Source organism: Ambystoma mexicanum, chromosome 10 (genome assembly GCF_040938575.1).
Source record: "Ambystoma mexicanum isolate Mex_15411 chromosome 10, UKY_AmexF1_1, whole genome shotgun sequence".
In the NCBI taxonomy this organism is placed as follows: domain Eukaryota; kingdom Metazoa; phylum Chordata; class Amphibia; order Caudata; family Ambystomatidae; genus Ambystoma; species Ambystoma mexicanum.
In genome coordinates, this window is record NC_090932.1 from 773,292,669 (window position 1) to 773,319,339 (window position 26,671).

Genomic DNA, 26,671 nt, shown 5'->3' on the forward strand with positions numbered 1-26,671 from the left:
CCCCTCCTTGTACCTGAGAAACTCTGCGGCTGGTTTCTTCCCTGGCAGTGCATCGGACTCCTGTATTCCTCCCTGACGAGATCCTCTCTTCCCCCGGACGAAGCACCGTCTTGCATCCGCTGCCAGGAACAACTGCCCCCGCTGGAGTATTCTCGCCACTTTAAGGTACCGTGTCCGCCAGGCATCCCTTTCTAAAGATTGCTACAAGGTAATAATAACTCCTTAACCTTCTGGACTGGGCTGGCCGCCTTGACCCCCTAACTGGTCCCTTTCTTTGGTCCAACTCCTTTTTGAACCGTTACAAGACTTTCGTGCACTGCAACCGTGTGACCTTGGACACATTTAGTTGGGATCCTCTTAAGTGGATCCGGCCTACTGACTCTGAATTCCTAGTGTTACTTTGCCTTCCTCCCTTGTTGTGTTCGTGAAAAAGTGTTGGGATCTGTTTCAATTTATTCTGTTTTTCTCTCCCTTTTAAAACAAATTATTAGAGTGCCATCCGCGTTAAGCGCTCACCGCTGTCTGAAAATAAGTGGGGCTTTACTTAAGACTTGTCTAATATTCTTTTAAGGGAGTGTATATCTTTTAGTGTCCGTGTTTTTGAATTGCTTACTATCAGTGCCTGTGTGTTTTTCTAGAGGTGGTTTTAAATAAATAATTATATCTCTTTTACACCAAGCCCTGGTCAGTGTTTACTTGTTCCATTGTGTTCTCTTGACCTATTGTGAATACTCTGTATACTGCCTAAATCTTCTTGAGGGAAGTCTGACTGCTCAGCCACAGCTACCAAGTGAATCTTTGTGGTACAGACTGCTACCAAGAGGGTTTACTGCCAAACACCTGTAGTCCTAAATCTTTTGCAGTGGCCCCTGAGGGAACTGCACAGGTTTCTGCCTAACACCCGGGTGGCGGTGGTGTTCTGTGCCCTCCCCCTATCGATTCTACCTTGTGTGTCGCCTCTTCTTGCTGTTTGTGTGGATGGACGTCCACTACCGTTTTCCACTGTGCTGGTCGGCTCCAATAGCCCGTTTTCTGGGTCTTTTTGGGTGAGGGACACTTCCTTTTATCCTTTGGCTATTCTGTTTCCTTTTATGTTTAGATTATGATCTGTCTTGCCTCTGTAGTGGGTGGATATCCCTCTGGCATAGCCTGTCTTCTTGGAGAGTCACTTTCTTTCCCTCTGCGTATACCCAATGGCCCTCTCTGCGTTTGCTTCTGTCGCCCCGCTCCTCTCCCCCACTGGGATGTCTCTTATTATAATCCAGAGGTGGGTTTCTCTACAGGCACTGTGTGCCTCTTTCTGTGATGGAGGCAGGGGGGGGGGGAGGCCTTCTGGCTTTTCCCGTCGTTGGTCGTACCGCCCATGGTGGTTGCTCCCCATTTGCTTGCAAGTCTCCTCTGGTTCCCCTTTCCAATGATGACTGTGGTTGTGCCCGTTTATACTCCCTGGCCCTCAGCACTGGGGGGCTAGGAGGGCTGCGTCAGTCAGGTGTTACACATCCCTGCTTGACTTGAGTGGGGATGGCAGGTGGGGGGCTGTACCTTCTTTTGTTTCTTGTTGATGGCTGGCCCATTATTCTCGTTCCCTCCCTCTGCTGTGTTGTCGCTAATCGCTCCCGGTGCTCGCAGGGAGGTGAGGGGAGGCGCCTCTGCTCCGTTCTTTTCTTGATTTCCTTTTGTTGCCTGTGTGCCTATTTCTCACGCTGCGGGTCTTTGGATGTCCCCGATGGGAGGGTGAAGGCGCTCGATCTGTCTCAAGGCGTCTGGCCGAATGAAATCCTTCTTTCTCTATTACGTCAGCACAGTTTTCCGGTTGGTGCCTGCGGTCTCTCTCCGTCAATTCCTCCCTCTGGCCCATACCGGCCTTTCAGTTGTTTCTTGCCAGATCCTCCCCTTATTCGCTGCTTTTGTTTCTGTGGTCCTTAACAGTGCAGCTGTCGCTTCCACTTTCTGTTCTGACCGCCACTGGTGTCCCCCTTCTTGCTTCCGCGATGGGGGCTGGTCGTGTGAGCTCTTCCCCCTCCACTGTTCATAGGATGTATGACGTCATTTACTCCGTGAGGTGCAGCTCTTCTCTTTTCGGTAATGTCTCCACTTTGCGATCTCTCGGATCTCATGAACAGCACCTCTGATCCTCTGCTTTATTGTTAACTGTGTTGTTGCGTCCCGGGGGGAAGAGAAGTTCACACACGTCTGTGTCCTCCGGCCGCCATCTTGGATCCCCTTCCAAGATCTTCTAATATTGGTTATGACTCCCGTCTCTTGTGGGTCTTCTGTCTCCTGGGGGAAAAAGGAAACCCCTTTTGATCCTTTCTAGTTTGGTGAGTTTTAAGTGTCTGTTGGCTTTGGCATAATTATGGCTGTCTCTATAGCCATTGCTAAACTAGGTCTGTTTAATTGAAGGGCTGCCCTTTGTAGGTATGAGAGCAAGGAGTTTATAGATTGATGGTTATAGCTTCTATTGCCTCAGGTAAGGTTTTCTTGCCGACCTATAAAGAGATTGTATTTTATACTTTGGCTCCCAATTTTATAGGAGTTTCTCCAAGGTTTAGTTCGATTTTCTCTGTTTCTGTTTATAGACGTACTCTGTTCGGCCCACCGTTTGTAATAATACTGGTTTTATGTTGTTAAATGTAGCTGTTCCAAAAGGATTGAAAAGTTGGTACAAGATTTGTAGTTCTCCTTTTATTCGAGGACCCAGATATCAAGTGTTTAAGTCATCTTCCCAGCGAAATTGCTATGCCAACCTTTCAAAATTGAGAAAAAGAATGCCCACGTCTTTCCCCTCTTTGTAAGGCTGTAATACTCAATGGAGCAGTATAGCTCTTTGCTGGGATGTGACCATGTGATTCAGCCTGGTTTGGAACCATATTTTGGCTTGGATCTGGTGGGAAGTTAACTGCATCAACAGATTTTCTATAGTGGCCATTTTGGGGTCCTATGTGATGGTGGGGATTTCGATAGTATCTTTTATTTTCAACAAAGTGAATGTCTTTTAAAAAAAAAAAAAGATCAGGGTCCTTAAAATGTTCTATCTGATCGGTTGTGAAGAAAAGTCTTCTTGTTCTTGGGCCTGTTTTATTTCTATTGGGTTTTCTTGGTCACATATTTCCCTCTGTTCAGTGGGGTGGGCTCCCCTAGATCCTTTTTTGTGGTGGTCATTTAAGGTTGGACTTTATGCCTAAAGCATTTGCTGGTGGGAGATCTATACTGGTCTTAGCCACAGGGTTAAATTGAGTGTTGGGTTTTACCGCATAATCTGTCAATTTTAAAGCCTCTAGTAAGGGCCTTCCTTGGAAAAGGAGCCGTTGGCATCTGATGGGGAGATGGAATGTGCTATTGCTTGCTTAATGTTAAGAATTGTTTCATCTCCTGCTACTTCAAGAATACATTCCTCACCATGTAAGTTTGATTATCAATATCCTAGAAGATGACAATTGGGGAGAGGTTACCACTGGGAAAGAAGTGATAACTCCATCTGATTTATCACACATCTCTCTGGCTGACAGAACTTGTCCTTTGAAGGCATGGACCTCTCCTGCCTCCCGGGGGATAGATCCTCTGCTCTCCCCCTGGAAGGTGACACGTTTTTGTCAGATAGCACTAGGACTTTGCTGGGGCTGAGCCCAAATGTTCTGTTTTGGATGAAACTCTGACCCAAATACTGAATACAAAGAAGGCTCTGACAGAAGGTGTCTCTAGAAACCAAACTGACAACATGACAGCAAAGTGTTTTTGCCAGTATAACTGTAGATTTCCAAAAGCCACTGTGTTAATTTAGATCTTAATCTGCCATAAGGCCATGGGTGCACACCATCATATAATTTAAATCCTCATTGACATTGGTTAAAGGTAGTCCTGGTTGTTAGAATGGAGATCTACCTGGCTGTTTGCAGCAAAACACATGGTACTCTAACTACAAGGCAGCTGCTAGGTGTTGACATGCTCAGCAGAGTTGCATTTTTTCAGTTTGATGGTTTCTTGGAGAGAGGAGTGGATCGAAGCTATGGAGAGATGAGTTGCATTAACCATTGTGGTTGTTGTTGTTAATGGTGTTTTTTTTAAAAAAACGTTTGGTACCAACCAAACAAAAGAACAACATTATAAACCAAAAATAAATTGTAAGGATGTTTATTAATTTTAAATTGAACTCATAAGCAGAATGTAGTCCGGTTTAAAAGCTGCAAAGTATCTTGCATATTAGTATTGCTTTAAGCATGTAGAATTCTGCAATGGAATGGGCCAAAACTGTCTGCAATTAACTCTGTTCCGCAATGTTGGTGTATCATGGTTAACATGAAATTAACATTTTTTTAAAATGGCCATGGAGGTTTTGTTTTTTAATTAACAATATGGTTAACGCAAGAGAAGCAAACGTAATGGGTGCATAATGACAGACCCGTGAAAGCCATGCTCCTTTGTGGTGGCAGCTGGATAATGGTTAAATTGAGAGGTCTATAAGATGTAAGTTAAACATATATTTTAAGTGAAACTTTAATACATGTTGGGGGTACATCTCAGCAAGATGCCTCTGCAAATACATACCAGGGTTTCCTGGCCACTTCTAAAACTGCTCCTCACAAAGCCTCTTCTATGTGTAGCAGTCTCTAAGCTGGTCCTTACGATGGTAACATCGTCCCGATAGCTAAAGGTACAGAAGCACCTGAAACAAAGTAACTAGAAGACATTCTGTGGATTGAATTGACAGCACTTACAACCTCCATGTGTATTAATGCAATCTTTATACAGACATTGGAGAGGTGACTTTGCAAATTGATAGTTTTCTAACATGCCTTATTAACTAAGAATCCAAAAAATGTTCTACTATTCCTCTTCCACAATAAAAGGTGTGATTTGTAGAATGTGTGAATTCTTATGTTGAGCAATTCAATAAATAAAAGCGGACAATGAGTTGGTGCTTCGGAGGTGACCAGAGTGATGAGGCAGAAATGTCATTTCCCAGATACAACCAATCCTTGAACATGTTGACCAAGTATGCTTAAAATCCTAGAATAGCAGGACAGGCAACCAGAAATGTAAGGGCAGATAGAAGACAAATGGTTAATCATGACTTGACACCCATCAGGTGCCAGAGTGCATGGTTGCATATGCAGAAATGGTATGATTGCGTAAGACTGGTAGTGGGATCTTAACAAGTGGGTTTTGGAGATCTGCCTGATCGAAATGTGGTGTACGAACCAGCCCTTCAGATAAGGAGTGTATGAGCCATTTTTATTCCCTAAAAAAAAAAAAAAGCCAAATACTCCCAAAAAGAGTAAAAAAGAAACTCGCATAAGCTCTGTTCCCCTGCTTCCTCACCCACACAGCTCCCTTGATAAGTTTGGACCGGAAGAACATGTAGTAACACAGGAACAAACCACTATCGTAACTGCTTGTTGTGAAAAATTGATCTTTTAATGTCCATGAATAACTAGTCGCATAGAAATATTGAGTACAAAAACATTTCTGTTTTACAGTTAAAACATATATTTTACTTGCTTATAAAAATACTGTCATTAGGAACGGCACTTACATCATTTTAATCCCAAAAATAAAATATGGTGTTGAATACTACCACGTCCAAAGCTTATCTGGAGCCTCGAAGTTACTCATTCATTGCATCGGAGTATGAGCTCCACACTCCAGAGCAATGCAAAGCAAGACCATGTCCTTCATTGCTTTCCTTTCCCTTCAAGTTAGGCATGATCAGGGGAATTGTATAGCTTGATGCAAAGTATTTTGTTGATATATCTGCAAGTGAGCTCTGAGGGAGTGGACCATTTTACAACAATGTGTGAGATAAAGCATCATAAAATGAATTCTCTGGTTGGTATTGTTATCGTAACCTGATTCAAGAACCACTCTGAGGTTTTTGACAATCTGAGCTTTAGAAGGGCTTGTAAATTACCATAATCTATACAATATGCTAGGTGGACAGGGATAGGTATTCTTTGCATCTAAGACCACATGGTAACAATAACCACTGAATTCTTGAGAAGGACTAGTATGTTACTCATTGTTATTAAAACCATTGACCTCCTCTTCCAGTAGAGAACTGAGAATTTTCCGTCTTGACCCTGACCTGCCATTACCCCCAGCAGTCCAGTGTAATATCAAACCTGGGTAGAGGAAGGGCTACTATTGTAAACCTGGTCAATTCTCCACATTCAAAAATTCCTTGGAAAGAATGACCGTTTATGGGACAACCTTTGGATTTATTTTATACATTGCAACAGCATTCACTAATGAGCTAAACGCTCCTATTAGGAAGGTACACTATGCAGATGTGGCATATGGGAAGAATACAAAAAACAAACTTTTTAAAAAATGTATATATTTATCACGCGCCGAAGGCATCTGGGCGTACATAAAAGACCAACCACAAAAGACAATTCGCTAGTGTGACATCGGGGATAGGAGTAGTAATTAGTTGAATAACGATACACTTGACAAACTTGAAAGAAGAGTTGACCCGGAGCGTAGAGGTAATTGTAATGTAGCATACGAAATGCTCAGAACTACATTTGATCAGGCCAACACATGCTTATGGGAATTCTTTGGCCGACTGATTCGGCAAACCTGCATATTTGCCTTAGAGTCTGGTAACTGCCGGATTCATCTGTTTAATCTGTTAATAAAATAAGTCCTAACACAGTGCAACGCTGGAATAGCCATCCCTATATCACCCTCTGTGAAGGCTGCTTCTTATACCTTCTTTTTACCCTTGTCTCGTTCATCATACAGGCCTAAAGCTGCCAAAGACCACCAACCATTTGCCAAGCAGATAAGCCAACTCCTATTCTTCTAGCGGCCAAACGAAAGAGATCTAGTATCTTGTCTAAGGGCCTTTTTTCTTCAACCACCAGGGCCCCAGACACACAAGTGGAAGTTACGTGCTTGGGCTGACTGGTTTTCCTTGGGTTGGGGAAACAATCTAAATATAACCTTTCTGAGGCCAGAGTGCGTACCGTTTCTGACACATGCGAACTATTAATGAACTTGGGTTTCATTTGCATGTTTCTGTACCACTCTCCCTTTTGCCTTCCCTTACACTACACACAATCTTGAAGTCTCACATTTAAAGAGACAAACTACTAGGATTGCCCAAAGTCGAACAAAAAAATGCACAAGTCTTAATTGGTAGAAACAGAGCACGAAGTCATTCCAGGTCCTGCTTCAAATCCTCAGCCTCACTAGGGTCTGACATCCTGATAGGTGGTGTTGCACTATACTTAAACCGTAGGCTTTTTCTGAATTAATGGACGAATATTAGGGCAGACATTTTGGACTGAAATGTGATGAGTCTTTTCCATCAAACTCCTGTATTGCTCTCTACTTACCATCCTGCTCATCAAGTTAGAATAGTTCATTTTGAGGAACAGACTGCGTGTTGGGTGATCAGTAATTTCAAGAACAATTAATAAACATTGACAATATCTTTCTTTTGTATATTAGGTTTTACTGAGTGGAGGAGTGGACTCGACAGTATGTACAGCTTTATTAAATAAGGCATTAAACAAAGAACAGATCATAGCTGTACATATAGATAATGGCTTTATGCGGAAAAGAGAAAGTCAATCAGTAGAAGAGGCTCTCAAAAAACTTGGAATTCAAGTGAAAGGTATTGTACCATTAACAATTTTACATTTCATTATTTTGTGATGGCTAAATGCTATGTTTATGAATAATACCACTTGGTAAGGGGGCACCAGAGAATGGTGATCTTTCTGTGTAGACATATACATCTTTTAACACGTATCTTATGGTAACTTCCCCCTTTTTAAAGGAAGCCCACCCATGCACAATGGCACCGAACACTCTAGAGAGCCGAAAACCAGTCTGGAGATCTGCCATTTTGTTGAGCAGATTCTGTTTGTAGCTGTTCTGTACACCCTCAGCAGGCAGTGTCCATGTGAGAAATGACAGGTCTGGGGATCGCTTAAGCACATAGGTGAAGTTGGGGCGCACCAGAAAAATGTATTGGAAGACACCATGAGACTGCGAGTAGGTGTGACCCGCTCATATTGACTGGTCAGATTATTTCACTTGTTCTTGTCATTATTTGTCACGGGTAGCCTTTTAATGGCCAAATGACATCTACTATATGTGCGACTATGATTACATTACGCTTTGGCTTGTTGCTTTCAAGCTGTTTTAAATGTTAATTGTTGGGTTTCTATCGGCTAATGCGTTATATCAGGGCATAAGCCCAGCGACTGCGCATTTTTTTAATAACAATTTGATCTTCAATTAGTGGAACCTCGGCCATGTGGATATGAGGAGACATTTAACCAGAGGAACACAGGAATATCCTATCATGGAGCATTGACATGTTTCATATTGACATATTGCTATACAGTACATTTTGTTCGTTTTTCTAATATCCCAACGGTCCATACATTTTATAATTTACCACAACCAGCGCAATAGGAAAATATATATTAGTTCTGAGGCTTGTGGAATCTGCTTAAATCACATGCTGTGTATAGGCTGCCATCTAGTGGAAGCTGCAGAGTATTACAGTTTGTCCGAAACTCGAAAAGGGACGTCGACTGGGCGTGCCAGTAATACTATCCCTAGTGTGACATCCACTAGACTCATGGTCCTTCACGCGTCGAGGTCCCTCAGATTGTTATTTTTCCACCATTGTGCGCGGTCGCTTCTCGCAGAGTTCAGTTTCGGCTGATGCCATTTGCTTATGAAAGTTTAAATATAGTTGCTCTTTCTGTATTTGTATTTATTTTATTTATAGAGCACACCAGGCCCGAGGGCATCAAGGCGCATATTTTAGTTACATTTTGAGGCAGTAATGACAGAACAATTAAAGGGATGGTCTAGTAAAAATTTTTATTTAAAAAATAGATAGGCAAGATAAAAAAAAATACTAGCATTCTCCGTTTTAAAACTTCCTATGTAAAATTCTGAGCTATTCAAGCTCAAAATTCGCAAAAGCAAGCACATGGGCACATCCATTTTGTGAAATGGAGGCCCTCCTGTGCTGGCGTTTGCTTTTGCGGCATTAATGAAGGAAAAGCCAGCCAGCTGTAGTAAACAAAAGCTACCGCTGGGTGGCTTTCCCTTCATTAGTGCTGTAGGCGGAGGACGGGGACCGGAGACCAGAGCAGGAAAGCTGCAGCTGAATCTCGGTAAGTGCTATTTAGGAGCCCGGAAAACTTAGAAATAAAACCGCAGCTTTAAAAACGTTGTATTTATGTTTGCGGTCGCTTTTGAAGCGACCGCAAACATAAATACAACGTTATTGTGTTGGAAAACGCTGTGGTTTTTCTTTCCAAGTTTCTCAGGCTCCTCCGGCTCGGAGGAGCCTGAGAAACTTGGAAAGAAAAACCGCAGGGTTTTCCAACACAACCGCGTGCGTTTCTGCCTGCTGTAGCTATCACTTTGGGTCTCCGCTCCGAGGGGAGCACCGGAGACCCAAAGTGAAAGCCACAGCAGGCAGAAACACAACACGGTTATGTTTACATGCTGCGTAGTGTTTCTACCTACAGCTGATTTCCCATTTGGGGCTCTCGGGCCCGAGAGACCCAAATGGGAAATGCTAAATGCTGCGTTGTCTGCCTAAATCTGCTTTCCCATTTGGGGCTCTCGGGCTCCCCGTGGGGAGCCCGAGAGCCCCAAATGGGAAAGCAGATGCAGGCAGAAACAACGCGGTTGTTTTCCGCAATGCCGCGTTGTTTCTGCCTGAATCTGCTTTCCCATTTGGGGTTCTCGGGCTCCACGGGGAGCCCGAGAGCCCCAAATGGGAAAGCAGATTCAGGCAGAAACAACGCGGCATTGCGGAAAACAACCGCGTTGTTTCTGCCTGCAGATTCAGGCAGAAACAACACGGTTGTGTTGGAAAACGCTGCAGTTTTTCTTTCAGAGTTTCTCAGGATCCTCCGAGCCGGAGGAGCCTGAGAAACTTGGAAAGAAAAACCGCAGCGTTTTCCAACACAATAACGTTGTATTTATGTTTGCGGTCGCTTCAAAAGCTCCTCCTCCAGCCCTGAAAACTTAGGGAAAAAAAACGCAGCTAGTGCTTATTTTAAAAAAATAAATAAATAGCACTTACAGAGATTCAGCTGCAGCTTTCCTGCTCTGGTCTCCGGTCCCCATCCTTCGCCTACAGCACTAATGAAGGGAAAGCCACCCAGCGGTAGCCTTTGTTTACTACAGCTGGCTGGCTTTTCCTTCAATAGTGCCGCAAAAGCAAAAGCCAGCACAGGAGGGCCTCCATTTCGCAAAATGGATGCGCCCATGTGCTTGCTTTTGCGAATTTTGAGCTTGAATAGCTCAACATTTTACATAGGAAGTTTTAAAACGGAGAATGCTAGTATTTTTTTTTTATCTTGCCTATCTATTTTTTAAATACAATTTTTTACTAGACCATCCCTTTAATTAAGTTACAAGTTGAATTTTGCAAAAACAATATAAATATATATACATAAAGAAGTAACGGGTGAGCGCGAGGACAAAACCTATGTGAGGATAGGCGACATGCGCAGGGGCGGTGATTGGCGGGATGGTGATGGGTCTTGGGCGATTAGCCAGGCTTTAGCCATATTTTTAAAACTTTGGAAGGATGGTTCGGATCTTATCAAATTGGGAAGCGAGTTCCAAAGTTTCGCCGCCATAACAGGGAAGCTGGCTCCGCCAGATCTTTGGAGGTTGAAACGTGGAATAGAGGGGCAGTTAGTCTGAGCAGTTCCGCGAGGTCTGTTGGTGTTGTGTAGGGTAAATCTATTGGCCAAGTATAGTGGTGCTTGATTGGAGAGGCATTTATGAGTGAGGGCGAGTGTTTTCAGTGAAATTCGTTGAGTGACGGAAAGCCAGCGTAAGTTATGTCTGGTGTCAGATATGTGTTCGTTCCTAGGGATGTTGAGGGCGGCTCTAATAGTTATTTTGGATGATTTGTAGCTTGTTTAAATTGCATTTTTTAGTGCCTAAGTAGAGGGCATTACAGTAGTCAATTTATGACGACACAAGGGTCCTGGCAATTGTGACACAATTGGCTGGTAATACGAAAGGGCGGCTGGCTGTAATCAGCTTACAAGTGTAAGCCGCTGCAGAGGAAACTGCGTTAGTTTGTCTGGCCAAGGATAGGGTAGAGTCGAGGTAGATCCCTAGCGTTTTGGTGTCCTTGGAGGTTTTGATAGTGTTGCCATTGATAATAAAGGAATTGAACTTGGGCGTCAGTTTGGATAATTTTTGCGGGGAGCAGAGAATGAGGAGCTCTGTCTTCTCGTCATTAAACAGACCGTGTTGTGCCATCCAAGCTTGGATGACTAGGTAGATGGCATCGTAGAGGGAGTCGGCTGTGTAGTCTCCCGAGATAGGGATGGGTATCTGGGTGTCGCCAGCGTAATTGGTATTTGTGACAGCCAGATAGTCCAAAATATCGAATAGAGGTTTTGTGAACACGTACAACGTGGGAGAAACACTGGAACCTTGTGGTATCCCACAAGTGACGGGTGCCGGTGATGTTGCTGCTAGTGGAGAGAAGTCACGCATCGATCTCTTGTCCAAGAATGAAGTGATCCAGACTGTGGCTTTGACAGAAAAATGGGTGGCTAGTTTGAGGTGGCGACATGGAATATAATGGTTGACGAGTTCAAAAGCCGCAGAAAGATCTAGGAGTAGTAGTAGGGCAAGTTTGCCCTTGTCTCGTAGTTCTTCAATTTGAGTTTTGAGGTCGATAAGGGCAGTTTCAGTTCCGTGACATGGTCGGAATCCAGATTGCCTTAGCTTTTTGAAAGTGTCCTTTTCCTTTCCAACATCGTCATATTCATTGATGCGTGGAAAAGACAAGACAAAAGACAAGACAACGCTGTCGGACGACATCAAGTTTCGACAGACCCTTTCGCCCTTGGAAGCCCCACTGGGCCTAGGCCCATACAGTAGGGAGAGTGGGGGGCAGTCATTGTACAATGCATTTTTCCACCCTTTCGCTTTATCGCCCAGCTGCCTTTCCCAGACATGGATAAGAGGCACTTTAAATTCTGTCCCACATGTAATAAAAAAATGTTGTGGATCGACAGTGTATAACCAGTGTCTGAACCGCGACCACGACGAAGGGCACTGTCGAGCTTGCAAGCTCTTTTACTCTAAGACCTTTAGAGATCGCAGAACCAAACGCTGGGCCACCACGCCATGCAGGCCGAGGCCGCCATGGACGTGGAGGGAGCCTCCAGCGATGGCAGCGTCGCCGTCTTTTCAGACGGCGAGGGCGAAGGGGAACACCCAAGTTCCCAAGTGCAAGCCACTGACCCTGGAAGACAGGCAAACGGCTCTGTTATGGGACAACACCCGCAGCAAGAGCACTTCCTCTTTCCACGCTAAGCACACACCCCGCGGCGACACGTCTGCTCCGCCGACCAAATGCCCAGAATCAGCGTCTAGGTAGAGATAGTAGATTCCCTGTCCTCTGGGCACTCAAGGTCCCAGTCTCCCCATGAGACGGAGGACGCCGCCTTTAAAACTCCTTTGGCTGAACGTCGACATGCGAGGCGGAGGTCCCTTCCAATGCCGAAACTCCTATTGCGTTGAAACCGGCTGGAAAGTCCAAAAACACAGGGCTAGCTCTCCTGGTTAAGAAACATTTCCCAGAAGTACTGTTTAAGACTTCTAATTCCAATAAATCCTCCTCAAAAAGCTCTCATCATAGAGACAAATCTCATAAGAACTGAGACAAGGCTCATAGGGACAAGTGTACCCCTTCAAAGGAAATTGTAACTGTCCCACAGGAAGGAGAAGAGGGTTCCTTAAGTGAGGCCTTTTAAAAATAAGGGCCTACCCACTCCTACATCCCAAGTCCCGGGGGTCATCCCCAGCGCGGGCCTATGCTGGGCGGAGGACATAGATAAGGTGATGTCCAGAATTACATTTTTTGCAAATTTCTTTGAGAAAAATCTTCAGGCAATAGAACATTTTCAAATCACACACCTACTGCTCAGGCTTCAAGCTCTCAGCCCCTGTCTTCCACTTCTCAGCCACTGTCTTCGTCCCAGTCACTGTCTTCATCCCAGCCACCAGCAAAAAGGTCTTGCACCTCTGCTGACCTTTGATATTCATACAGATAATGAAGGGGGTCAAAAGGAATATCAAAACTATGATGATCATGATGAGGCAGAAGTGTATACTATGTTTTCTCCAATTCAACAAGATTCCCCAGTCCCTGATTCTCCAGTAGATAATTGTCCCTTATTCAATGACTTACCAATCAAAGCAGCTGAGCACTTTGGTATTCAAACACAGCAGACTCAGCAAGACAAAGATTTTGTCAAAGATATCCTGGGAGACAAAAATCTGCTACCCAGTTCCTCCCCATCTTGAAGTAGATACAGAGAAGAATCAAACCTTTGCTGGAGATGCCCAACCAAACTAAGGCAGTAAACCCGCGGATAGAAAAACTCTTCCGCCCGGTGCCATCTGATCCTTTATATATCAGAGGACAGCTTAAGTCGATTCGCTAGTTGTTACAATTACTCAGAGGGCAGGTACACCACTAGCCTCTTCAGAAGCTCCCCCAGATAAGGAGAGCAAGAAGCTTCATACCCTGGGGAGGAAAGTTGCAACTTCGGCAGCATTTCAAACTAGGTTCGCCAACAATTACACACTGTTGGCGAGCTATGACTGCCATAAATGGGACTAGATTGCGGCCCTCATCGACAAAGCACCAGAGCCATTAAAATCTAAACTTGCTCTAGTAGCAGCAGAGGGCAAAGCCACTGCCAGCCTACTGAACAACCTCAAAGCTGCAGATAACGCGGGCCATTTTATTGCGGAAGGAACCATTCTCAAGCGCCACGCCTGGCTTCGCCAGTCTGCCTTCAAGCTTCAGACCCAGGCAACATTACTCAACATGCCAGTGGAACCAACCGTACTATTCGGCAAAGCGGTAGAGGACGCTCTCAAATCAGCCAAAAAGGAATATGATACCCTGAAATCTCTTGGGCGACTGACTAACAAATAAATGGCCAAAGGGGCGGGAACAATTTTCACCGTTTTCTCGGCCAAAGTTCCCAAAGAGGGTCTGGATACGGACAAAATCTAAATTCTTCATGGAACAACATCCAGGGTCAAGCGTCCCAGGGTTATCCAAGAGGTCAGCGCAGATCCCGAGGCCGGGGGAGATCCTCCACATCTAGAGGTGGAGGAACGCCTCTCAAACAATGACTGCCCGCTATAGGTCCCCTCCCATGCCTCCCCAGTAGGGAGACGGATTTCACTCTTCACCCTCGCATGGGAGGGGAATAACAATGGACAAGTGGGTGTCCTCTACAGGAGCGGGAGGTTATTGTGTGGAGCTCCTAGAAAAAACATTCAACCACCACCCCTGTCACCCCCGCGCCAAAGGAAGACAACACATGGTTCAAAATAGCAAACCAGCACTATCAATTCAAGGTGCTACCCTTCGGAATAGCTTCAGCTCCAAGGGTATTCACCAAGGTACTGGCAGTGGTGGTGGCGCACCTGCGCGGGGAGGCAATCCCAGTGTAACCCTACCTGGATGACTGGCTGATCACAGGAGAAACACCCCATCTTTGCAGACAAAACGCGCAAAGAACCATAAATCGTCTCTTTCAATTGGGCTTCTCAATAAACGAGAAAAAGACAAGTCTTGTACCAAGTGCAGCAAAACAGTTCCTAGGAGCTGTATTAGATACAAGAACAGGCTTAGCCTTTCCGTCCATGGAAAGAGTGCAGAACATGCTTGGGCAAATACCCCAGTATCAAGCCGGTCTCCAGATAAGCGTACGCAAGGCAAGGCAAGGCATTTGCTAGGCATGATGGCATTGTGCTTATATCTAGTCCCTCACGCACGTCTGCGCATGTGACCAATGCAGGAGTGGTTGGCGAAACAGTGGTCTCAAGCAAGTGGTCAGTGGGAAGATCTAGTGGTCGTTTTGCCAACACTAGTTCAAAATGTACGCTAGTTGTCGAGAGAAAATCTGTTAAAAGGAAAAACCCTTCCATGATCCGGAAGCACAAGCCATTCTCACAACAGACTCATCACTTGTGATGATGCCTACCCCTGGGCATCCGGACCCAGCCCAGCAGCCTCGGGAGCAGGCATCCAGACATTTGAGACCCCAGCAGCCCCGGCTGGGGGCTATCTGGGTTCAGTCCAGGCGCCACAAGCGCCATGCTCATAGGCATTACTTACCTCCTGTAGACCATGCTGCAAATGAATCCAAGCCCGCGTGAGGCCTGGATGGGACTATTTTATTACAGGGACTATTTTTTACTCGGGTGTGGTTCTGGGGAACTTCATACCTGGGACTACTTTGCAGGCTATTTAAACCATGCCCGAACAGCAGCCCATGCTTCGCGTTATTCTGCACTTCAGCAGCGTGGCGCTCACCGTGCCTTCAGCATCCAGTCCTCTGCAATGCCCACCTCGAACCTGGACACCATTCTAGAAGAAAGAGAAAATAAGAACAAGAACTTTCCTTTTAATCTTCATCTGTTCCCGAATTCACCGCACTTCAGAATTGGAAAAGACACGTCGGAAATAAAAGCATTGCATCACTAGCAGGCACTCCGAGCCATACTTACCAGTCTGCATCTCCACGATTCAGTGCTGCAGCCATCATTTCATCACTGCATCCGTGGAACCTGGAAGGGACAAAGAGAACAAGGTGAGCCGGGTGCTAACAAAGACAATCAAAGCAACCATATTATACTCACCAGAGTTACCGCCCCCTAGGCATCTTTCATCGGCGTTCCACCTCTTTAACACCGCACCTGTGGGAGGAAAGAACACTTGTTAAAGACATTTATTTTGCTTTTACCGGACAACTCTGGGTAATACAGACTCTTACCCACGCGCAACCTGCAGCACTTCAGGTGAACTCTTCTCGGATTAAGCTGCAATACAAAAGGGATCAAAACGAGTGAATAACAGACAATTGAACTCTGTAGACATTATACTTGCGGCTCCTTGCCATTTACCACAGAGACCAACACGTCTGGAACTCGCCCAAAATCTTCAAACCACTGAAGCAACTGGGATTCTACGCGCCCCTGTGCTCGGTGCAGGATGGAGAGCTCATCATTACAAACAATAAGGTGAGACAACAAAAGGGGAATATCGGGGTGCTTAGAGGGAACAAATTAAACAAGTGTTTCCTTGCATCCACTGGGTGGCTAATTCCCCTCCTCCTGCTTTTAGGAAACTACTTTTACGAATCAAGCAGATGAAGCTAGGAAGGCCGGTCCAGTCAGCCGTCTCTGCACTACGAATAACGCTGGTGGAGACCTTAGCAGTCCATTTCCGATCGATGCCCCTGTGGGAATCAGGTGAGCGTTTTCTCACTCTCCGGGTGGGTGGCGCATTACCTTCACCACACAGCACATGGTCTGTGGACTCACATCACGGCACAGAACCATATCCATCTGCTGGAGCTACTAGCAGTATTCAAAGCACTTCAAGCATTCGCAGCGCAACTGAAGAACCAGACGGTTCACATTCTAATGGACAGCACAACTGCAATGTTCTATATCAACAAATAGGGGGCACACACTCTCCAAGTCTGTCCAAGTTGCCACAGAAAATATGGAAGTGAGCACTCAGACAGGGGATATCTCTATCCTCCCAAAACGTTTCAGGGGTACTCAACACTCTAGCAGACTCTGAGTGGAGATCCCCTACCAGAGGAACACATGTGGCAACTAGACCCAAGTGTTGTAGACCACATCTTCGCTCAGTGGGGTTACCCCCCCACTAGACTTGTTCGCTACCAGAGAAAACAAGCAATGCCCAGTCTTCGCGTCCAGGTTCCCACAGCCAGACTCCAAGGGGAACGCCCTATGGATGAACTGGTCAGTTAAATTTGCTTATGCTTCTCTCCCCAACTCCATTAATGAGCAGGGTAGTGAACAAGATGCTCAGAGAACAGATGACCCTCATCCTAGTTGCTCCATGTGGGTGAGAACTGTGGTATCCACATCTGGGCAAACTGGCGATGTGCAATCGCATCAAACTCCTATGCCAAACCAACTTGTTAACTCAACAAGGGGGGGAACAACAGTGCACCCACAAACACATTCAATGAACTTGGCAGCATGGCTCCTGAAGTCAGAGTTCTGACACCTTAATCTACCACAGCGGTGTATGGATATCCTCAAGGAGGCACGAAAACCAAACACTAGACACTGTTATTTCGACAAGTGGAGGAAATTTGTAATTTGGTGCCAGTCAAAACAAATAAACCCCACTGAATGTACTCCTTCACAAATTCTAAATTATATGCTCCATTGCTAGATTCAGGGTTACTATTCAACTCTATAAAGGTCCACCTGGCGTCTCTTTATACCACCTCTCAAAGTAAAGTATTGTGGTAGAAAATTCCAGTAATTAAGACATTCTTGGAGGGAGTAAAAAGACGCCACTCTTCGATTTCAAACCCACCGCCAGGATGGGATCTCAATGTGGTACTAGCAAAGCTCATGGGGGGGGGGGGGGTCATTCGAGCCTATGCATAAGTCAAGTCTTAAACACCTGACATACAAGACTGCCTTCTTAGTGGCTATTAGTTCCATAAGAAGTTAGCTAATTGCAAGCATTGTCAGTGCAGGACCCTTTCTTTATTATACATAAAGATAAATTGGTTTTACGTACTCATCCTAGGTTCTCCCCTAAATTAATTTCCAAATTCCACGTGAACCAATCTACCGAGCTTCCGGCTTTCTTTCAGAATCCAACTAGCTCGGCTGAGGTAAAACTCCACATACTAGATGTGAGGAGAGCGGTCCTTTACTACGTAAACAAAAACAGGCTGCTTAAGAAAACCGATCAACTGTTTGTCTGTCGTACCAGCAGAAAAGGAGACCGCATTTCCAAGAAGGCCATCTCCAGATGGATAGTTAGATGTATACAATTATGCTATTCATTATCAAACAAGACACTGCCTTTTACACCAAGAGCTCACTCCACACGGAGTACAGGAGCTACTCTGGCTTTTATCGCCAATGTCCCCTTAGACAGCATTTGCAAAGCAGCTACGTGGAGCGCAGTACACACTTTCACTCAGCACTATTGCATTGACACCCATTCCAAAGCAGATGCACAGGTGGGACAAGCGGTTCTAAAACATCTATTTGCTGCTGCTCCTTCTCACAACCCACCGCCTTCTCCTAACACTGCTCTCTAATATATGCATAGCATGTGATCTAAGCAGATTCCACAATCCTCAGAAGGGATAAATTACTCACCGATATCATATTTCTGATGCTTGTATCTGCTTAGGATTCACACACGCCTACGCTTCCTCCTGTGAGAGAAGGTGCATAGATGTTATATGAGCTTTCTGTTATTAACTGCTGTACTCGCGCTACACTTCATGCAACCTCATGTAGGAAAAATAACAATCTGAGGGACCTCGACGTGTGAAGGACCATAGGTACAGTGGACGTCACACTAGGGATAGTATTACTGGCGGCATGTGAATCTAAGCAGATGCAAGCATCAGAAATAAGATTACGGTGAGTAATGTATCCCATATATATTTTTTCCCATAGAAAAAAAGGCAATAAGGATTGCCCATTATGCCTAATAGGACATTCACTTGTGTAGTCCCTCCACCTCACTTTGGTCCATTTTGACCCCAACCAATGAGGTGGCAGGGCTCAAGCTCCACCCCAGGCAGCATCTTCAGATTTTGCACTGCAGTCTACCAGACCGAAGGAATCCTCTCGACTCCTCGAGCTTTCATTGACTTTTTCACATTTTTTCATTTTCATGTAGTCCTAGACCTACCATCTGTGACTTTCTGGGCTCAAAGGACATTTTATCCACCTTTTTTTCGTTAAGTGAAGGCCACCTCAACACCATGGCTGAGGAGCCAGGAACTGTCAAAAAGCCTTCTTTGTTTAAAGCTTGCAGTAGATGCAGGAAGAAGTTGGTGTACATGAGCGATCCCAATGAGCAGTGCATTTTTTGTTTATATCCTCATGATATTCATCAATGTGAGATCTGCAAAACATTTTCCAACAAGATACTGCAGGACAGGCACAGAAGGCTACTGTTACATCTGGAGTCTGAGTGCCACTTTTCAGATGAAGAATCTGCGAAAGCCGCCCCAGTGACATCCTACAAGGTAACTGAGAGACATACCTCTAAGAGAAGGGCCTATTCAGTGTAAAGGGGAACTTCCCCACCTCACAAAAGCAGGAAAAAGGTTGAGAAAAACTTCCTTATGCCGTCCTTAAGCTCCAAGTCACAAAAGCCATCCTAATGAGGACCAAACAACATTTAATGGGAAGGAAACGGCTTCTAAACCTTCATCTGGGGAACGGGCGTCTGCGGGACCGCCGTTGAGCGGTGTTGCTAATAAGTGTTTGTCAATGTCTAAACCGTCACTAAAGAAAACCTATCCACATCAACGTTAAAAACGTCCTAGTCGATGAGCAAATCCTCTTCATCCAAATCGTTGACGAGAGAAAAACCTCACTTGTCCACAAAACTCTTGTTGATGAAGCCAACAATGCATCATTTGTCCACGAAACTCTTGTCGACTAAACCATCGACGCCTGTGTCTACGGAAAAGATTAGACCAGAAAAGTCGTCCACAAGCGTTCCGTCAATGGCAGATGCACCGTCTACGGAGAATAACACAACTAAGTCTAAGGGCACTATCCCTTCCACTCCAGAAGGACAGGAAGTGCCTGTAACAATCCAAATCTCTCCAATGAAGGAGATGGAGTTACCAGATATTATTCTGCAAGACGAATTCTCTGACATTGAAGATATGGGTGAAAAACCCATTCATACCCTGAAAGAGAATAATCCACCATGGCATGCGACCACAGAGGACGCCACTGATCCTTTTGATCCTAAACTGTTGGAATCCATGCAGAGAATCATAGAGGAGTTCAACAGAAGTCAGAGAGCTCACTCTTGGAATCCTCTACATCCAGGCATAGGGATGCACCCACAAGTCCAGTGGGCATAAGATCTCCACAAAGAGACAGGTCACCTCAACACTCTAAACCTAGGAGCTCTCCTACTAACAGTAGGCCCCGTAAGCGTACACTATCTTCCAAGCCGCCACACAGGCCCAGGGACAGACCACTATCGAGCAGTGCTTTACCCACAAGAGTCTCGCCTCCAAATTGTTCGCCTCTACCGGGGAGACCCTCACCCTCAAGGGGCCCTATGGCAGTACCCTCCACGGTGTCCGTTTCAGATTGGCAGGAGGATCCCACGGACACAGAAGGGTTCCATGTGATAATTACGCCGCACAAATATTGCCATATAAAAATATTGCCATATTTTTGCGGCGAAATTCGCAATGGACCCTGCAGGGGACACCCCCGCAACCCCTGCTCCCACATAATATCCCTAATAAAAATATCGCCTATGGCGAACCAAACGGCCATATTTACGGCAATATTTTTGTTGGGGATATTATTACCTGATACCCACAGAAGAACCCGGAAGAAGGATAGATCACACAGGACCCAGACCAGCATAGCGAATGTGATGACTTTGTGATAGCGAAGCCATGGAAACAAGATTCTCCTGGTGAAACATCGCCTCCTTGTGACTTAGTATCCTTGCATACCATAACCATACCATAATTGCGAAGACGGCAGACCTGTTTAAAATACAAGTGACTTAAGAGGAAAAGTCTGTGCTCTATGAGCACAGAGATAAATGAAGGAGGACTGTCACAACTATCCCACTGTTGGACACGATTTGGGATGCAGAGGTTAGGATGCTTTCTACCCCTCTAACAACATTCACCTTAGTATCATGACCGGAAAAGAAATATAAGGCTCCGGCTACAGCCTCTCTATGTCGAAGGGGACACACAAATCTGATACAGTCATCACTGTCGGGGCACAAACTAAATTGACAAATCCCTTGTCACCACGTACAGCACCACCAGACAAGGAAGGCCAAAAACTAGAGGCCACGGGCAGGAACATTTTGGCATCTTTATCCATGAGGGCAGCTAATGCCTTAGCTATGACAGCTCGATATGACAGAGAACTCTGGCTACGTATGTCAAAACTAGCCAAACCTCTGCCGGCAGAATTTCAGGAGGAGGCAAAATCAATAATAGTGGATGTGGGAAAAGCCACCTATGATCACATGATCAGCGAGGCTGTAGTTGTCGATGAATCAGGTGTTCCACAAATGGCCCATGGGACAGTCCTTAAGAGGCAGGCTTGGATGAAAGCAACCAAGTTTAGGCCACAAGTTCAGTCACAAATACTGGATATGCCTTTCGACGGTCAAGATTTATTTGGCAAAAAAATTGATGACCATCTAAGAGGTATTAAATCAGACAGACACAGCTAGAGCTATTAGCTCTCCTAAGGACAAAGATCAAGATTGCCGCCCCTTTCTGTCCTTTAGCGAAATATAGGGGATACAACAGACAGTCGTACAGTCATATAACGGAAAACAGTGCGTAGCAAGACAACAAATGTCATCAAACCACTGCCAAATGCAGTTCTCAAAGAGGCAGGCATGGCTTGGGCCACTCGAAAGCCCAGTCAAAGCAAATCTGACAATCCATATTCATCCCTTCCACACCTCACCACCGGTGGGAGGGAGGATAAGCCAACACTTTCAACATTGGCAAGACATTACATCGGGCAAGAGGGTGTTACAAGTAATACGAGCGGGACACGGGATCGAGTTCTTAGACCAACCTCCTTCCACCTCTATCACGCAAAATACATTTGTTGAAACATCTAAAAAATGCGAAAAGCAGCCATAGAAGCAGTACCAGGCAACCAAAGAGGAAAAGGTTTCTACTCTAGCTTTTTCCTATTCAAGAAGAATGGTCAGTGGCGACCAATATTGGACCTTATGGCGCTCAACAAGTTTGTCAAGCACATCAAGTTCAAAATGACGTCTCTTCAAAATGTGCTCCCATGGTTAAAAAAGAATGACTTTCAAGCAACCTTGGATTTGGAAGACGCATACCACCATAACCCCATCCACCCGGCACACAGAAGATTCTTCAGGTTTGCAGTGGGAAATGTGCATTTTCAATTCCTCCCCTTCGGCCTAAAGTTGGCACTCAGGGTCTTCACCAAATGCCTGGCTCTAGGAGCTGCGAATCTAAGGCGCACAGGAACAGAAGTTTTTCCCTACTTAGACGACTAGCTAGTAAAGGCACGCTCATACAACCTTGCCACAATTGCGGTTGCAAAAACAACTAATTTTCTCAAAACTCTGGGTTTTTTCATCAACGAAACCATGACCTGCCCATACCAGCCGAAACAGCACTCTTCCTAGGAGGAAAACTAAACTCCTCGATCCCCAGTGTGGACATCGGCAGACAGAATATCTGGAATGCTGAAACTCATTTTGTGTTTTCTTGACAAGAACACAACCATGGTACGTTCCTTCAAGTCACTCCTGGGGCATGATGTCCTTGTGTATATTCCTCATACCTAACTGCAGGCTAAGGATGAGACCAATACAGGAGACCTGAACCACCAATGGGTTCAAGCCTGCGGGTCGTGGGAAGATGTCCAACTTCCACCAGCTTTTCACAAAGCGCTTCACTGGTGAAGAAATCCACAAAATCTGACGAAAGGAATGCCATTTCAGGCACCCACGTCTACACTTATTCTCAGGACAGACACATCCCTATCCGGCTGGGGAGCACACCTAGCAGAACTTCAAACTAAGGGCACATGGTCAACCCAAGAGTCTCAACGTCCTGGAACTTTAAGCAATCCGCTGGACGTTGAAAGCCTTTTTACCCGTACTAGCAAGTCGGGTAGTCACAATACATACAGCACAACCTCCATGCATTCTACCAACAAGCAGGGGGGTACAAGATCAGAGATCCTATCCAGAGAAGCACAAAAACATTGGTCATGGGCACTACAACACAAGGTCCAGTTGAAAGCAGAGCACCTGCCAGGAATACTAAATGTCCTAGCGGACAAATTAAGCAGGGAGTACTCGGCATCCCACTAGTGGGACTTAGAAGTTCAGCGGATCTTCCGCATTTGGGGACACCCAGAGATCAATCTCTTTGCCACCAGCTGCAACACAAAATGCCCCCTCTTCTCCTCCAGATACCCAGAGACTCAGTCACTGGTGGACACATTCTTGATAACTGGATGGGGCGGTTCCTGTATGCATTCCCACCAAGTCTGTTGATAGTGCGACTGCTGCGCAGGATGAAAGAGCAACAATGTCGGATGATACCCATTGCTCCAGAGTGAGCTCGGCAGATTGGGTACCCAACCTTCCTCCTCTCCCAAGAGTCACCCATTCGCCTCATAGTGCATCAACGATTCCCGAAACAGCAGAACCACAAGGTTCTCTATCACAACCCAGCGAGCCTGTCCCTCAAAGCATGGTTCCTGAACAGCGAAAACTAGTTAACCTTACATTACTCTCAGAATGTTTGGACATTATTAGAGCGTCTACGGCACAATCCACCCGGACCACATACGTCAAAGTGGAACCGCTTCACTACATGGTGTGAAACTTCACACATAGATCTGCTTACAGCATCAGTGGAGCAAGTGTTACCGTATTTGCTACATCTGGCAAACTCTGGACGCTCCTAGACCTCCGTAAAAAGTGCACCTGTCAGCTGTATCAGCCTACAAAACAAGGCCTAGTCAAGCTTCATTACTTACTAACCCAGCATTCAAAATCTTCCTCAAGGGATTGCTATGTACCTTCCTGCCAACGCCGGAAACCGGTACCAGCTTGGAGCCTAAGCACAGTTTTGTCTGCACTCATGGAGGCACCTTATGAGCCCATCCACAAATTACTTAAAATTCCTATCCTGGAATGTTGTGTTTTTAGTAGCCATCACATCAGCTAGAAGGATCAGCAAACTTCAGGCTCTCAACGGAACCTCCTTTCACCATATTCCAGAAGGACTGCGTCGTTCTCGGAACACATCCTCATTTCTTGCCTAAGGTGGTCTCTGAAATGACACTCTGAGCGTGTTGTACTACCTACATTCTTCAGCAACCACACCTCAACGGTAGAACATGCGCTACACTCATTAGATGTTGCATAAGTCTTGAAATTCTATATACAAAGAACCAAAGAGTTTGGTATCTCTCCAACTTTTCGTGGCGCTTACAGGTCGCAATAAGGGACAATGCATCTCCAAATAAGGTCTTTCACGCTGGGTGGCAAATTGCATCATCCACTGTCATCAGTCCAAGGGTGACCCGCTTCCGGGACCTCTTACGGCTCACTCAACCAGAGGTAGATCAGCATCTGTCGCTTTCCACGCAGGAATAGCGATAAAGGACATATGTAGAGCGGCTACCTGGAGCATGCTACACCCATTCGCTAAGCATTACTGCTTAACAGAAGACGCCAACAGGAAATCGGCGGTGGGACAGGCGGTCCTCCGCCACCTGTTTAAGGTAGGAGCAGCTTATTTCTCCCTCCTTCCCTGGGTTTATGTGGCTTATTTGAAGTTGCTATCCTCATGGATGATGAAGTTTAAACTTCAAGGTGGCACTTTGTTGGCATGCTTAACTGCTTGTATTCTAGTCAAGCATGTGAATTGTATGAAAGATTCAATGCTGGAGAAGTCTTAGTTATTACCTGTACCTGTATTTCGAATGGATTGTGTCCTCCCACGTATTCCTCGCCTTAGGATATTCGTATATCAGCTCTGCTGCTTTGGAAAAAAAATTCCCCAGAGGGTGCTGTGTTTGAGGCTGCGGAGTCGTAGTCCCTTGAACAGCCGTAGAGCGTTGAATTCATCCGCTGTATAAAGAGCTTGAGCAGCGCCCGTTACCTCAGTTCCGTTTTTCTGACCCAACTGCTTCGTGTTGCGAACGGCGCATCAGATTTTTCCTCGACAATGTCCTCGTCATCTACTCCCACCAGACCCAAGACAGGGTTAAAAAATGTCAGATGTGTGGTAGGAAAATGTCAATAACCGACCCCCATCGGAATTGCCTCTGGTGCCTCAGCCCAGACCATCGGGTTGACGAGTGCGGTTCCTGCCAGGCCATGTCCAATAAGGCTCTTAGGGAACGTAGAGGTAAGCTAGCAGTGGGGGAGGAAACCTATAAGTCTTCCAAAGGACAAAAAGATTTGGATGAATCTAGTCGAAAATCTCGACATGAGTCGAGGAGGTCGAGATCAAAGAGTTGCTCGGGGAAATCCTCCTCGTCTTTGACTAAGAAGTCAAAAAAGCGACATCACAGGTCATCTTCCTCCTCTCCTTCTGATAGGAGAGTAATTTATCCATCAAAGCACGATTCCCCAGAAAGATGGGAGGCCTTTGGGGCTTCGATGCTTAAAATATTCGAGAAAGCGGCCCAGACCCCCTCAAAGTTGCCATGTGGTGATCATGCATCTACCCACTCAAAAAGTGACAGAGGGAAATCAAAATCTAAACACGCGAGAGCCGGAAAGAGTCGAGAGTGTCATCAAGGGGAAAGTTCCCTGACGCCTCGTACTAAGTCGAAACCTCTGGTGCATAAATCGGTGGTAGCGGAATCGACATCGGCGTTGAGACTCGACTCGACACAGTCGATGACTACTGCATCGAAACCGCCGATGAAAATGGCGCCGAAGCCTTCTTCTACAGTATCGAAGCCGCCATCGAAAACGTCGAAGCCAGCGTCGTCTTTATCGAGGCATTCATTAATCCCGATTCCCAAGTCAACGCTTTCCATCCTCAACCCAGACAGGAATTTTTCAGATCCGTGTCAACCATTTTTGAAGAACACTCCCCTGGAGAGGATGTCCCTTCATCTGGAGTTAGATTTGGAGCCAAGGCGGTCCCTGAAGAGCTAGTTGACCCGAATTCCAAAATAACAGATCTTTGACTGTCTCCAAAATGCCAGTGGTCTAGACACTTCACCTGAAGTGGATTTTGAAAGCCCAGACCCCACAAATCATGCTGATCCTAGTTATAGGAATCTTATGGGAAGGGTCATTGATTTTATGGGTTGGAAGGCAGCTTCCCCAGATTTCGACCAGGATGACATGAGACATCTTGTATGAAGGTCCTCTAAAAAATCCTGTTCTTCCATTCGATAAAGCACTTCAGAAGAGGGTGATGGTAAATTGGAATACTCCTGATTGTATTTTAGCAGTAAACAAGAGATTTGTACCAAAGTACAGGCCATCGTTATCAGATCCGGAATATCTATCTAAACATCCCTCCCCTGAAAGTCTAGTGGTTCAAGCTGCAACCTCCACTAGGCAATCAGTTTACCCATCAATACCACCATACAGGGATGATAAAAAAGTTGATGCTTGGTCCCGGAAAGTGGATGACATAAGCGGCTGAATGCATCCCAGAAGGTGAGGAACGGGATGGTTTCCTGGCTATAGTAAAAGATGGTAAAGAGGCTATAGAGGTATGCCTTCAGTCAGGACTGGGCACTGCGGATAGTGTAAGCAGGTCCATGGCATCTAGCATGGTCCTACGCGGGTTTGCATGGCTAGGGAAAACTGGCTTTGCACCTGATGTGCAGTTTAGATTACTTAATATGCCCTTTGACGGCTTGTGGTTGTTTGGCAGCAAGGCGGACGAGAGCTTGGAGAAGCAGCAGACCTTAAAAGCGGCGGCAAAATCACTTAGCGCCGCTATTGCTGCTATAAGACCGCCTCAGCAACACTCTTACGGAGGCTCATTTTCTTGGAAGTGTTGCCCCTTTTGCTTATACTCCTCTTTTGGAAAAGGGAGTGGGCAGGCCA

The 26,671-nt window shown here is 45.7% G+C and overlaps 1 protein-coding gene across 1 annotated transcript in view; it reads left to right on the plus strand.

Moving 5' to 3' along the window:
• The window catches only part of GMPS (guanine monophosphate synthase), a 995,590-nt gene that overhangs the window by 397,977 nt on the left and 570,942 nt on the right, over window positions 1-26,671 (plus strand). Inside the window, exon 7 of the mRNA XM_069618429.1 lies at window positions 7,456-7,621. Coding sequence (XP_069474530.1) covers window positions 7,456-7,621 — 166 coding nt within the window. The remainder of the gene's footprint in view (window positions 1-7,455; window positions 7,622-26,671) is intronic.